Source organism: Pristis pectinata, chromosome 31, assembly GCF_009764475.1.
Source record: "Pristis pectinata isolate sPriPec2 chromosome 31, sPriPec2.1.pri, whole genome shotgun sequence".
NCBI lineage: Eukaryota > Metazoa > Chordata > Chondrichthyes > Rhinopristiformes > Pristidae > Pristis > Pristis pectinata.
This window is the reverse complement of record NC_067435.1, coordinates 13748333-13763587: the sequence shown is the minus strand read 5'-3', so window position 1 is coordinate 13763587 and position 15255 is coordinate 13748333. Positions and strand designations below refer to the sequence as shown.

The following is a 15255-nucleotide window of genomic DNA, read 5'->3' as shown; positions in this document are numbered from 1 at the left end:
CAGTCCCATCCCAGCACAACCAACTTGAGGGCAATGTGTAGCGGTGGTTAGACTCATGTTGTACATGAAGGATCTGATGGTAAAGGCCCTTCTCAAGGTCTTGGTGCTTGGTTGAAAGTTCTAGTGTTGGGGCGTCTTCCAAATGACTTTGACAGTCTGCTTGGAGAACCATTCGCCAGGATGCACCATCTCCTTTTCCCTCAGAGCCTTGAGGACATTTTTTGCAGACCACTGCCTGAATGACTTGTCACAGAAGTCCTTCTGCACAAACTTTTCTGTGAGGGCCCTTGGCACAGTTCAACTGAATGGAACATTCCACAGTTATTGAGGAGGTGGTGAAGAAGATTAATAAGTGTTGGGCAGTGAATGTTGTCTACACGGACTTTAGCAAAGCATTCGACAAGGTCCCTCATGGTAGACTGATGCAGAAGATTAAGATGCATGGGATCCATAGTGAGTTGATAGATTGGATTCATAGATGTCATGACCATTGAAGACAGAGGGTAGTGGTGGAGGGTAGTTATTCTGACTAGAGGTCTGTAACCAGTGATGTTCCTCAGGGATCAGTGATGGGACCTCTGTTGTTTGTGATAAATATAAATGATTTGGATAAAAATGTAGGTGGTCTGATTAGTAAGTTTGCAGACACAAAATTTAGTGGTGTTGTGAATAGTGAGGAAGGTTGTCAAAGGATACAGCCGGATATAAATCAGTTGCAGATATGGGTGGAGAAATGGCAGATGGAGTTTAATCTGGACAAGTGTGAGGTGTTGCACTTTGGGAGGTCAAATGTAAGAGGAAAGCATACAGTAAATGACCGGAACCTTAGGAACACTGAAGTACAAAGGCATCTTGGACTGCAAGTCCATAGCTCCCTGAAAGTGACAACACAAGTGGATAGGGTTGTAACGAAGGTGTGTGCCATGCTTGCCTTCATTGGGTGGGGCACTGAGTATAAAAGTTGGGAAGTCATGTTGCAGCTGTAGAAAACTTTGGCTAGGCCATCTTTGGAGTATTGTTCACAGTTCTGGTCACTGCATTACAGGAAGGATGTGGGAGGGTGCAGAAGAAGTTCACCAGGATGTTGCCTGGATTGAAGTGTATTCGCTGTAAGGAGAAGTCGGACAGACATGGATTGTTTTCTCTAGAACGTTGGAGGCTGAGGGGCGACCTGATAGAAGTATTTAAAATTATGAGCTGCACATGCAGGGTGGATAATCAACCCTTTTCCCAAGGTGGAAATGTCAAATACCAGAGGGCATAGATTTAAGATGAAAGGGGAAAATTTAAAGGAGATTTATGAGGTAAATTTTTTACACAGAGAGTGGTTGGTGTCTGGAACGGGCTGCCAGAGGAGGTGGTGGAAACAGATACAATAGCAACACTTAGGCATTTGGACAGGCACCTGACCAGTAGGGTAATGCAGGGATGTAGACCATGTGCAGACAGGTGGAATTAGTTTAAACTGGCATCATGGTCGGCACAGACCTAGTGGGCTGAAGGTTCAGTTCCTTTGCTTTGCTCTATGTTCACATAATCAGACCCATCCTTCACAACCCTGGGGGACAGGTAGAACTCAACTTGTGGTGTCATTTGGTGTCCAGGGTCTGTGCACAGTTTGATACAAAGGTGGCCATCAGGTTGAGGACCACGTTGGGTGCATTTATCCCTCATTTCTCTGGAGTTTTGCATATTGTGACTCTGCAGACATGGTCCTTTTTAGATTTCCATTAAAAATGGAACATTTTATTTGGAGATCTTAGTGGGGGGAAATGAAAGCTTCCCAGACAAATCTGTCGGGAAAGATTGTTCTCCCTATCTTTGTGTGTGGCAACACAGGTAGGGAGTATAGGCCTACAGCAGCACCGAGACCACTTGAACCCACTGACCAGTTTCTTTCTAGAGGGAGCACTGCTCCCACAATCCCACTTTCTGCTTTACTCCAGCTATTTTCTCCACCCAGCCCCTCTGAACCATTTTCCCAACACCTTTCGGTGCTCAAACTGTTGGTGAAAGGAACAGAGGATCAGTTGAACCTGTAGCCACTGAACCTGGCTTTGCTTTTGCTGTGATTAACGTTGGTTCCCAAGGCCAGTTGCAGGTGCTCATCTGTGGACTTACAGTGGATCTGAGGAGAAGACGATGATGTTCCATGTTACTGTTCAGAGTCACTGTGTATTCAGGGTGGACACACTCACTGGCTAGTGTAGTGTCACTGTGTATTCAGGGTGGGGGTCACTCACTGGGTTACTGTACAAAGTCATTGTGTATTCAGGGTAGAATCACCCTGCATTATTGTATCAGGTAGGATCGCTCAGTGTCACTCGATATTCCAGGTGGGATCACTCAGTGGGATATTGTACAGACTCGCTGTGTATTTGGGTGGAGTGAGTCACTGGTTACTGTAGAGTGACTGTACTCAGGGTGGAGACACTGGTCAGTGTAGTGTCACTGTGTATTCAGGGTAACTGTACAGAGCCACTGTGTACTCAGGGGAAGGGTTGCTTTCTGTGTGCCTATATACGGTCACTGTTGATTGAGGCTGGCTCTTGGTTTATTTCAGGAGAGAGATTTGTTGAAGACCTTCCGGATCCCAGTCGACACGTTCCTCACCTACATCATGACCCTGGAGGACCACTACCACGCCGATGTGGCGTACCACAACAGCCTGCATGCTGCTGACGTTACCCAGTCCACACACGTGCTGCTCTCCACCCCAGCCCTTGACGTGAGTACCTCCCCTACTCACTCCTCATCAGGGAGTGTACTCCGCAGTAGGTGCAGGTGGGAGGGAGGCCTCGTGCCATATATCTGGAATGAGAGTAATTTCCCACCCAGCAGGGAAGAAGGCCATTTGGCCTGTTGAGTCCATACTGGCCCTTGTAAGATTAATCCAGCCAACCCACATACCCATAGCCCTGCAAACCCTTCCCTTTTAGATACTTACCCTTGTGAACGCGACGATTGAATCTACCTCCACTGTTCCCCAGCAATGTGTTCCAGATCACCACTGCCTTAAGAGCCAGCTGACTTCAGCCAGCTGCTGCAGCTTAGCACTTGGCACAGAGCTCGCTCGAGGTTTCGGTCCCAGTCAGCTGCAGGGAGCAGTGTGTACAGTGTGGCGTCTGACAGCCTGTCTCCACCATCTATTACAGGCTGTTTTCACCGACCTAGAAACCCTTGCTGCACTCTTCGCTGCTGCCATTCACGATGTGGATCACCCGGGAGTTTCCAATCAGTTCCTCATCAACACCAGTGAGTACTGGATCTGGAACCAACAGTAACTTTCATTCATGCGTGGTTTGTGGGTATTTATTCCTGCCCCTGGTTGCTGTGGGAAGGTGGAGAGGCCACAGAGCAATGGAAGGAGGCTCAGCACTGTGAGGCGTGAGTTCCTGTGATCTGGATCATTGCTCCAGCCCTGCAGAGTAGAAGAAAATGCTGGAAACACTCAGCAGGTCAGGCAGCATCTGTGGATGAGCCCTGGACCTGAAACATAAAATGTTTCTCTTCCCACAGATGCTGCCTGACCTGCTGAGTGTTTCCAGCATTTTCTGTTTTTATTTCAGTGAAGTGTTTTTGATTTCCCTTTAGATTAGCAGTTCAATTATATAATCTGTACATTGGTGCTCTGCTTGGCATGTGAACGGAGGCTTTGTACAACGGGTGCTTAACATTCCAGCTTGAGGAAGCAATGCTTGTCCTCGAAAGGCCTGATCGTTGCCGGACAGCGCGGCGGTACAGCAACCAGAGCCACTGCCTCACAGCTCCAGCATCCCGTGCTCAGTCCTGACCTCGGGTGCTGCCTGAGTGGAGTTTGCATGTTCCCCCTGTGACTGTGAGAGCTTCTTCCCACATCCCAAAGACGTGCGGGTTGGTAGGTTAATCGGCTGCTGTAAATTAGCCCCTGTGTGTAGGTGAGCAGTAGGATCTGGGGAGATGTGAGAGACAGTCGGTTACAGAGATTAGTGGAGGGCCGGGATTGCTTGGTGAGCTGGCAAGAGATTCGATGGGCTGAAATGGCTTTCTTTTCTGTCATAAGGAAACACAGAGGGATTGCATTCCTAGAAAACCAACGGTATCGCGATGTTCCGTAACATGAACCTTTGACAAAATTTGACAACACTTGTTGTTTCTTTCCCATTTTGTGTTTGTTTAGTTATTTTTTCTCACAGAAGTTCTGTAAGGGTTAATTCTTATTCCACATCGCAAACTTTTGGTAGAGGTTTGTGAATTTCCATTACCTGAACTGCTGTAACACGGGGTACACTGTATATGGAAACGTGGAGCTGATGAGGAGGGACATTTCCAGTTGAGTGGACAAATGCCGTGTGTGGGGGCAGGCAGTCGGACTGTACAGGACAGTGCAGACCCATTTAACCCTCTCATTGCTCATGGTTAACATTGACAAGAAGCAGCAACTTCCTGAAAGCACAGAGCAGGGATTGAACCGTTGACTCTCACAGGGTTGCATCCGGTCCCCGGGTGAAGTCAGCTCAGCTCCTGCTGTCGGTCTCAGCTCTGAATGGCGTGGAGGCTTCTCTGCACTCTCTCCTGCCCGGTACTGACGATTGTGTTGTCCCTCAGACTCCGAGCTGGCCCTGATGTACAACGACGAGTCTGTCCTGGAGAATCACCACCTGGCTGTAGGCTTCAAACTCCTGCAGGAGGAAAACTGCGACATCTTCCAGAACCTTCCCAAGCGACAGCGGCAGAGTCTGCGCAAAATGGTCATTGACATGGTGAGTGCCTCCAGCCCTCACACCGCCAGCGCACCCTCCCCCAGTAGCGCCCAACTCCACCAGCGCACACTCCCCCAGTGGTGCCCAACCCCACCAGCGCACCCTCCCCCAGTGGAGCCCACCCCCCCAGCGGACCCCACCCACCAGCTGACCACACCCCTCACCAGCTAACCTCCACCACCCTGTACAGAGCTGTCCCAGGCTCAGAATCCAAGCAGGGGCCCTTTGTACAGCACTGAGGGAGCTCCACACCGTGGGAGGAGCAGCACTGAGGGAGCTCCGCAATGTGGGAGGGGCAGTACTGAGTGGTCCATACATTCCAAGTGGCAGTACTGAGGAAGTGTTGTATTGTGTAAGAGAAATGCTCATGATGTTTGAGGGGCTGTACTGAGCACGTGTTCCATTGTGGGAATCACAGTCCTGACAGAGGCGGCACTGAGGTATCACTGCAGTACTGGTGGAGTGCTGCACTCTCAGAAGGGCTGTACCAGAGCGGCAGTACTGAGGTATCCCTGCAGTGTCAGAGAGCAGTAATGGAAGCACTGCACTGTCAGGAGGGCAGTACTGAGGGAGCCCCACTCTGTTACAGGGACAGAACTAAGGAAGCAGTGTGCCCTTTCTGGTGCCAACTTTCAAGTAGACTCAAGAAAGCATTGCTGAAGTAAACGTCCTGATTGTTGCTGTGGCTGGGATCTTCTTGTGTGCAAATTAATTGCATGCTTCCTACTTTACACCAGTGACTGGACAGCAAAAGAACATCCATCACTTGGAAGCCGTCTGTAGGATGTCCTGATGTGGTAAAATTTGCTATAAAGTGCAGGTCTCCAAGCCCAACGTGTTTGTGTGATTTCCCACACACAGGTCCTGGCGACAGACATGTCCAAACACATGACCTTACTCGCAGACCTGAAGACCATGGTGGAGACAAAGAAGGTCACCAGCTCAGGGGTGCTGCTCCTCGATAACTACACTGACAGGATCCAGGTACCAATTGTGTCTGGAGAAGGGTGACTGAGCCTGGGGGGTGAGTGGGGGAGAGAGAGGGACCTTGTCTGGAGTGGCCAGTGGTGGCACAGCGACTATGTCTGGGGACTGTGGGAGTGATATTATCCGGGACAGGGGAATTACTAACTGTGTCATGGTGGAGAGTGGGGGAACTGGACGGGGGGGGTGTTACTGCGTCTGTAGGGGTGAGACTATTTTTGAGGAGTGCCATACCTGGGATGGATGGGTTTGTAGCTGAGTCTATGTGAGACTGATAGAGAGATACACAGCAAAGGCCTTTCGGCCCACCATGTCCATGCTGATCTTCTGAGGATATATTTCTGCCCCATTATCTTGCTGCTGTCACATTTAGATCTCCATTCCCACTTTTGTCCATAACACTTTTCAGAACATTTACAGAACAAATTCTTCCAGTGTTCAGCGAGGTAGTTGAATCCTAACCCCTCTGAAGCAAACTCTCACTCCTAATCTTTTGCCAGTGATTTACAATTTCTGATCTCTTGTTGACCCATTTCTTCTCTATCTAAGCCAATCATCATGCCCAATAAGTCACTAAACCCTCTCTGATGAGGAGATCACGCCTGATGTTCCAACCCCAACACAACCAAAGCCTCCTCTGGCTTTTCCCAAGGCATTTACATTTTCCCTGAACTATGGGCCAGGGCAAGGCCAGCATTGGTTACAAACAGTACAAGAGTACAGCTCCCTCTGCTCTGTCCCATCACACATTCCCAAGGCAGGGATGTTGTTTGGAGAGCAACCTTTCCTGGAGGGGGCTGATCATGTCTGGGGCAGTGACATTGTTGATGGTGAAGGCTTCAGGCACAAGTAGACACCACCACCTGCAGATACCCCTCCAAGTGACTCACAACCCTGACTTGGAGCTATAACACTGTTCCCTCACTGTGTCTAAACTCTGGAACACCCTCCCATGGAACCTCACCAGAAGAACTAAGGATCTTCTCAAGGGCAATAAATTCTGTACCTATCAACAGCAGTGGCAGAGCTTGGGTCTGTGTCTTGAGATGTGATGGTGTTGAGGACATCCTGGTGTCTGGGAGAGTGGCAGCGTTGAGGGTGCAGTCCTTTCCGTGTCCCTGTTACAGAATGTTGTTGGCTGGGTGGAGGGGATTGAGAATGGACAGGGCTGAGCTGCCATTGGCTGGCCCAGGGTATGCGCCGTGGTAACCTGGTATCGGTGTGTTTCTGTTGCTAGGTGATGAGGAACATGGTGCACTGCGCTGACCTGAGTAATCCCACCAAACCTCTGGAGCTATACCGGCAGTGGACCGACCGAATCCTGGAGGAGTTTTTCCGTCAGGGTGACAGAGAGCGGGAGCGAGGGATGGAGATCAGCCCAATGTGTGATAAACACACTGCGTCGGTGGAGAAGTCCCAGGTATGTGGCACCTGCATACGGTGGGCACCCACTGTCCCAGGACACCTAGTATAACACTGAGTGAGGCAGCCTCCTGCTCCTCCGCCCCAGGGCCCAACAGCTGCCAGTCCAGTGTCTCCCTGCCTCTCAGGTTCAGGCCAAAGACGGATGTTTTAAGGTCTGCATCTCGCTCGGAGATGGTACTGTCGGCAGAGATTCACGTGTATATGAACCGACCGAATTCCCAAACAGGAACCACTCAGTCCCAAACGCCTGCTCCGCCATTTAATGAGATCACGGCTGATCGAATTGTAACCTCAACTGCATATTCCTTCCACCCTCTTACTTATCAAGCATCTATAAACTATTCAAAGACTCACTTCCTCAAAGGGAAGTAGAACAAAGTCCCAAAGATTCAACCCCCTATGAGAAATAAATTTTGCCTCTCCTCCATCTTAATTAGGCAACCCCTTATTGTTAAACAGTGACCCCTAGTTCTAGATTCTCCTCTCCAAACCTCCTCTCCACATCCACCTTGTCAAGACCCTTTGGGACCCTACCTGCCGTAACCCTCCCCTCTCACGCTTCTAAACTCAGGCAGGTATGAGCCTGCCTGACCCTTCCTCATTAGACAGCCTGCCTGTTGCAGATGTTGGTCCAGTCAGCCTTCTCTGAACTGCAGTGCATGAACATCTATCAATGTACCGACAGTGCATGAACATCTATCCTTCAGTAAGGAGACTAATACAATGCAGATTTCCAGATGTGCTCTACACAGCTGAAGCAGGAGCTCCTTAATTTTGCATTCAGTTTCCCTGTCAATAAACATTCTGTTCACTTTTCTCGGTACTTGCTGTACCTTTTGTGGATCATTCACTGAGACACCAGGTCCCTCTGCATCCTGGGACTCTGCAATTTCTCACTATTTAGAAAATATGTTTAATTTTTATTTTTCCTGCCAAAATGGACAATTTCACACTATCGCACGTTATACTCTATTTGCCAGATATTTACTTAACCCATTAATGTTCCTTTTAACCTCCTATCACTGTTAACCTTCCAAGGTACCTTTGTGTCATCAGTAAATTTAACAACCAGTGCCTTCACCATTTATATAAATTGCAGAGAGTGGAGGTCCCAGCATCAACCCCAGTGGAACATCACTCGTTACATCCCGACAACCTGTCAGAAGACCACGTATGCCTCCTCCCTGGTTCCTGTTGGGCAGCCAGTCCTCTGTCTCTCCCAATGTGTGGCCCCCTACACCATGAGGTTTTATTTTCCACAACAGCCTTTCTCCATTTCAGGGGAAATGTGGAATCCTCTCCAGTGTCCAGATTTCCAGCCCGCCCTGCACATCAGGGAGGAGCTCTGAAATGCAAGACCCCTCACGTACCCTGACCCACATTAAGAGAGGAGGAGGGGAAGGGGCGGAGAGAGGCTTGCAGTTCTACAACACATTCTTGGGGTACTCCACAGCATTGCATTGTAGAAAGTACAGCAGCCAATTCACACACAGCAAGGCCCCATAAACAGCAATGTGGTAATGACCAGTAATCTGCTTTAGTGAACTAGAGGGAGTAATTTTAGAGAACATCCTTGATCATTTCTAAGTAGTGCATGAGATCAGACTGCCTTGCTTTAACGTCTGGAAGATGCTCTCTCAAATAGTGCAGCACTCCCTCAGTACTGCGCTTCTAACAGAGTGGTACCCCGTCAGTACTGCTCCCACAGCAATGTGGCACTCTCTCCATCAGTACCCCTCAGTACTGCCCCTCTGACAGTGCAGCACTCCCCCAGCGCTGCCTCTCTGACAGTACAGGGCTTCCTCAGTACCAGGCAGGCACGGTAGTGTAGCGGTTAGCGTAATGCTATTACAGTGCCAGCGACCCGGGTTTAATTCCAGCCGCTGTCTGTAAGGAGTTTGTACGTTCTCCCCGTGTCTGCATGGGTTTCCTCCGGGTGCTCCGGTTTCCTCCCATATTCCAAAGACATTCGGGCTAGGAAGTTGTGGGCGCGCTATGTTAGCACCGGAAGCGTGGCGACACTTGTGGGCTGCCCCCAGAACACTCTATGCAAAAGGTGTATTTCACTGTGTGTTTCAATGTACATGTGACTAATAAATAAATATCTTATCTACTGCCCCTCTGACAGTGCAGGGTTCCCTCAGTACTGCCCTTCTGACAGTGCAGGGTTCCCTCAGTACTGCCCCTCTGACAGTGCAGGGTTCCCTCAGTACTGCCCCTCTGACAGTGCAGGGTTCCCTCAGTACTGCCCCTCTGACAGTGCAGGGTTCCCTCAGTACTGCCCTTCTGACAGTGCAGGGTTCCCTCAGTACTGCCCCTCTGACAGTGCAGGGTTCCCTCAGTACTGCCCCTCTGACAGTGCAGGGTTCCCTCAGTACTGCCCCTCTGACAGTGCAGGGTTCCCTCAGTACTGCCCTTCTGACAGTGCAGGGTTCCCTCAGTACTGCCCCTCTGACAGTGCAGGGTTCCCTCAGTACTGCCCTTCTGACAGTGCAGGGTTCCCTCAGTACTGCCCCTCTGACAGTGCAGGGTTCCCTCAGTACTGCCCCTCTGACAGTGCAGGGTTCCCTCAGTACTGCCCCTCTGACAGTGCAGGGTTCCCTCAGTACTGCCCCTCTGACAGTGCAGGGTTCCCTCAGTACTGCCCCTCTGACAGTGCAGGGTTCCCTCAGTACTGCCCCTCTGACAGTGCAGGGTTCCCTCAGTACTGCCCCTCTGACAGTGCAGGGTTCCCTCAGTACTGCCCCTCTGACAGTGCAGGGTTCCCTCAGTACTGCCCCTCTGACAGTGCAGGGTTCCCTCAGTACTGCCCCTCTGACAGTGCAGGGTTCCCTCAGTACTGCCCCTCTGACAGTGCAGGGTTCCCTCAGTACTGCCCCTCTGACAGTGCAGGGTTCCCCTCAGGTTCCCTCAGTACTGCCCCTCTGACAGTGCAGGGTTCCCTCAGTACTGCCCCTCTGACAGTGCAGGGTTCCCTCAGTACTGCCCCTCTGACAGTGCAGGGTTCCCTCAGTACTGCCCTTCTGACAGTGCAGGGTTCCCTCAGTACTGCCCCTCTGACAGTGCAGGGTTCCCTCAGTACTGCCCCTCTGACAGTGCAGGGTTCCCTCAGTACTGCCCCTCTGACAGTGCGGCACTCCCGAAGGAGTGGACAGGAGGGGTTCATAAGAAGAAGGTGACTGGGGAAATGAAGGAGAGGGGTATTGGGGTGAAGGTTTGGGGGATAGAGAGGTGGGGGTTGGCTGGCAGAGAGGGAAGCTCGATCATTGGGGGAGACTTTACTGCCTCTGATGTTTTCTCCCTTTTCCCATAGGTGGGCTTCATCGATTACATTGTGCACCCGCTGTGGGAGACGTGGGCTGACCTGGTGCACCCCGATGCCCAGGACATCCTGGACACACTGGAAGACAACAGGTACTGGTACCAGAGCATGATCCCCCAGAGCCCCTCTCCACCACTGGATGATCCAAGCCAGGGGGAGGAGGTTTGCACGGACAAGTTCCAGTTCGAGCTGACTCTGGAGGAGGAGGAGGATTCCGACCCATCAGACAAGGAGAGGAACAGTGCGGGGGAAGAGAACACCAGCTGGCATGGCTCGGAGGAATCCATGGCTGGCACCACAGTGGCACAGGAGGAGAGAGGGTTAGATCCCAAATGCAAGGACTCTTCTCCTGCAGAATCATAGAATAGGAAGCCAGATTGTGTGGGACAGACCATGCGGATGAAGTTTGTCTTTTTCTGGAGACGTGCAAGTCAACTGTAGATCGGAATCCTGGCCTGCGGGGCTGGTTCTGCTGTCAGCACGCCCCCAACACTCAGGAAACTCAGAGCGGGACGGGGCCAGAGATCAAAGCCATTCTTTGCCCGCTTTGGACCTCAGCACGGGTAATGGGGCGAGGGAAGGGGGCTTCGAAACAACATTCACGTTCCGCACTCTCGCCCCTCAACCCCCTCCTTCCCCCCCCCCCGACCACCTCCCCACAGACCAACATACGGAAGGGGAAGGTGCAGGGGACAGGATTTCAGCAGGAGTCGCTCCTCTCCAACACCAGGTTTCTGAAGAGGGTGCCCGATCTGGGGAGTGCCTTTCCTAGATTTACCTACAAGCTTTGTCTTCGTAGTTAAGTCAAGCAATGAGTTATTTTATTTTTAATGTTATATTTTATGTACTCTTACTTCTAATTTATTCTGCAGAGTTGGATCAATGGGTCGTAACTGGGGGCTTTGGGTGGACCCGGTTTAACACTAAACTCTGCTCCTCAGTTTGTGAAGTCTTCCTCCAATCTTCTTTTGCACAATACCGCAATATCTTTGGGACTTTTATTAATAATTTATGTTTGAGGTTCTGATATGTGTTTGACTGGCATAGGAAGGGAAGTACCTCCTACCCCCCCTTTCTGTGTCCCAGGAACTTGCTGCACTTTCACGTCTAGGACAGGCTGAAGTAAGGCCTGATCCAGGCTCTAGTTGTTCCACATCAGGGCAATCGCTGGGCCCCTTCACCCTTCCTGTGGGGTGAGAGCTGTCACTGCGGTCAGCTCCACAGTGACTCACCCTCACTGCTACACACTGTCTAACCAATGGGAATCTCAGCCAAATGCACAAGTGACTTTACCCCATGTGTGTACACATATCTGAACACAAACACGTGGGTGTACACATACATGCATGCATGTACATGTGCACACATATGCACATACTGGACACAAACGTACACACAGTGATGCATGCATGCACATACACATACAATGATACACACACACACACACAAATGCATGCATAAACACAAGACACACATATATGTGTGCACCACAGACTGATACACCTATGTATCTCTACAGGCCTGAAGTCTAATATACAAACAGACATGGACACATGGTTAGTCACGTGTGTGTCCCAGTGGAATTCCCAGTGTTTGTTCCTGTTGCTGGGAATCAGGGTGAGCTCTGTCTTTCCCTTCAGCTCCTACTCCACCCAGCCGCCAAACTCCTGACATGAAATTGCTGCTTTCCTGGTTTGCTGTATAAAAGGTCAGGATCAATCAGATTTTTTTTTGCCTTAATCTTGGTTTGCGTCCCCTGCAGCCAGTCTCGGCTGCGGGGGAGGTGAGACTGCGGCTGGTGCCGCCGTGATTACTTACTGTGCTGCTGGAGCCTGTCTGGCTTGTCAGGAGTTCTGGCTCTCAGTGTAGCATGGGAGGCGGACTCCTCTGGTGCTGAGCAAAGGACGTTCTGTCTGGTTCCTGTCAACCCAGTTGAGGGGATCGCCCTTTGCCCTCTGGAAACGATGTGTGGAGAGGAGATGGATGGAAGGGTGAGCAGTTCCAGTGTGGTCCTGTTCTCAGACAGTTCCCCGTCCCTGCCACTGCTGCGGAGACCATCATTCCTGTGGTTGTGATCCCTGCAACCATCATTACTCTGAGGGCCATCATCCCAGGCTAGTGTGGGAGCGGGAGTCAGGTTTGGGTGAGGTCAGCCTGCCTACAAAGAGTATTAACCTCAGCCGGAACTGCAGGGTCCTGAGAACTGGCTCCATGTTCAGACCTGGCCACAGGGCCTTGCCAAGCTCCTGCCCAAAGTCAGCAAACCTTTCAGTGACAACTCTAATGGATCAGCAGAAACTTCCAAGAAGTTGGGATCAAGGAGTCAGTCAGTGGGAGATTAATTCATTGGAGAAAGAAATGGAGTTAACATTTCAGGTCAATGACCTTCCACAGAACCTGTTTGAAGAGTCTTCGACCTGCAACGTTAGTGTGTTTTTCTCTTTGACAGACGCTGCCTGTCCCGCTGAGCATTCCCAGCAGGTTCTGTTTTTTATTTCAGCTTTCCAGCATCTGCAGGTTTTTGATTTTCAAGGGGTGTTCGCTCCCTTGTGAGGGGCTGGGAAGGAGTCATGCTCCCTGGGGAGGGATCATTCCCTGAGGATGGGGAAGGGATGGAGCCACATCCACTGGGGAGGGTGGGAAGGTGTCAGGGATGGAGTTACATTCCAGGGGACATGCAGCAGTCCCTTTGGATTGGAGTCCACCTGCTGACCAGGGAAGGTTGGGTTGGTTTCCCACCTGATCTCCACCAAGTTCCATTTGTTTCTGGCGCTGGCTCCTTTGGAGAACCTTGCTCCTGATCTTGGGAACCCCTCTCGCCAGGAACAGAGAGACTCAGCTGCTGATGCTTGGCCACGAGATGGTCCCCAGCAGCAGCACAGGACTGAGCTTGTACAGTTTTTTAGTTTATTATTCATGGTTTTATTCTTTTTGGTTCTGATTGATATTTGTACATAATGTAATGTTTGTAAATGATTCATTCCAAAACTGTTGCCATGAGGGGGCCAAGAGATGATCGTGGTGAGATCAGAAGTCTTTAATCCAGGTAATGTAATGTACCCTTGCAGACTGCTACCCTGGGAGGGAAGCATGCCAACAGGGCTGGCAAATATGCAGCAAACACACACACACACTCCCGCATACACATATATTGCACACAGACATCACTACACACATACATATACTACACACATTAACTTGTGTACACACACGCTCCCCCCACACACACACACACACACATACACTACCCACATATACAGCAACTTGCACATGCACACATATGCGCACTCGCACATTTTCATATCCCAATCTCTCTCAAACTCATTTGCACATACTCAAGGACACATACCTGCACACTTACTTGATAAGCTTGCACCCAGGGACTTGCACACTCAGTCACACACACACACTTATATATTCACTGAGTGGCCCACACTCACTGACACAAACACTCTCCCTGCACACAATCATTCATTCACACCCACTGGCACTTGCTCACTTGCACACACTCTCAACGCACCAATTTGCTCGCCCTGTTGCTGTCTGTCATGTTCCAGGTCCAGGATGCTGGCTAATGGCTCTGAGGAAGTGTGGTTACAGACATGGCACTTTCAACACACAGCCCTCCACGTTCATCCTCGGGATCTGGTGTAAATTGTAGTATCAAATCTCACAAACGTTTGAAAAGGTATTAAAAATCACTTGAAATTACTGATTGTAATCTTTGTACATTTGTAATGCTCATGTGTAAACTGTTTCTAAACTCATGCCCAGATTCACATTCTAGCCACGCCGCACTGTCTGTTGTATCAGACAGTGACTCTGGTCCTTCTCTCTGTTTGTCGATCAGTCCATCAGTGTACAATGTGTTCACCACCTTACCATCACTATATGGGACTTACCATCACTATACGGGACTTAAATATGACAAACATCAAAAATCAATAAACAAATAAAAAGCACGGATAAGACTTGTTGAGAGTCGGTGTGAATGTTTTATTTCAAAACAAAATGATCCCACTGTCCCACTCTCTCCCATGGCCCTGTATCAATCCCATTGCTTAGGCCTCACTCCTCTGTCCTGTCTCAATGCCACACACACACCCCACAGCCCTACGCCAGTCCTAAAATAATCCTACTGCCCCAATCTTTCCCCATGACCCAGAATCAATCTAAAACTAATTTCATTGTCCTAATGTATCCCCTGGGTCAATCCCAAACTAATCTCACAGCCCTGCTCATTCATCATAGCGATACCAATCCTATACTGATCCCACTGATCTGTTCTGCATCAATACCATAGCTCTGTTCCCATCTCTCTCCATTGAGTCAATCCCTAACTGCTTTAGCCCTTTATCAGTTTCACACTGCTCCAAACCAATGCTATGCCGCTGTGACAATGCAAACTAATCCCACTGCCCAAATCCCACATTCACCCTGCTTTCTCCTCTTGATTTCTTATAATGACATCGAACAAATCTAACCTGAAATTCCCCATAATCCAGTATCTAACCCATTACAATTCTACTGCCCGGCACACTCCCCAAGGCCCTCTATCGTACCTGAAATATCCCATGGCTCTTAATTAACCCTCAACTATTCCTAATGGCCCACTCACCTCAACATGGCACCAATCCCAAACTAACTCCACTGCCCCACATTCTCACCATACCCCTGTATTAATCCCATGACACTGTTCCCTGCCATTGCACTATTGTAATCCCCCTGAGACAGGGGCAGGTAAGGGTTGGGGTAAGGGGGAAGTGAGGTGGTGGTGTGGTA

The 15255-nt window shown here is 50.1% G+C and overlaps 1 protein-coding gene across 8 annotated transcripts in view; it reads left to right on the top strand.

The window, feature by feature from the left end:
• pde4a (phosphodiesterase 4A, cAMP-specific) overlaps positions 1–14444 on the top strand; it is a 282023-nt gene extending 267579 nt beyond the window's left edge. For all 8 annotated transcript variants that reach the window (XM_052042270.1, XM_052042267.1, XM_052042268.1 and 5 more), the window contains 6 exons: positions 2564–2728; positions 3156–3255; positions 4588–4742; positions 5604–5726; positions 6964–7146; positions 10465–14444. In XM_052042270.1, coding sequence (XP_051898230.1) covers positions 2564–2728; positions 3156–3255; positions 4588–4742; positions 5604–5726; positions 6964–7146; positions 10465–10836 — 1098 coding nt within the window. In that variant the 3' untranslated portion in view covers positions 10837–14444. The remainder of the gene's footprint in view (positions 1–2563; positions 2729–3155; positions 3256–4587; positions 4743–5603; positions 5727–6963; positions 7147–10464) is intronic.
• The last annotated feature ends 811 nt before the right edge of the window (positions 14445–15255 follow it).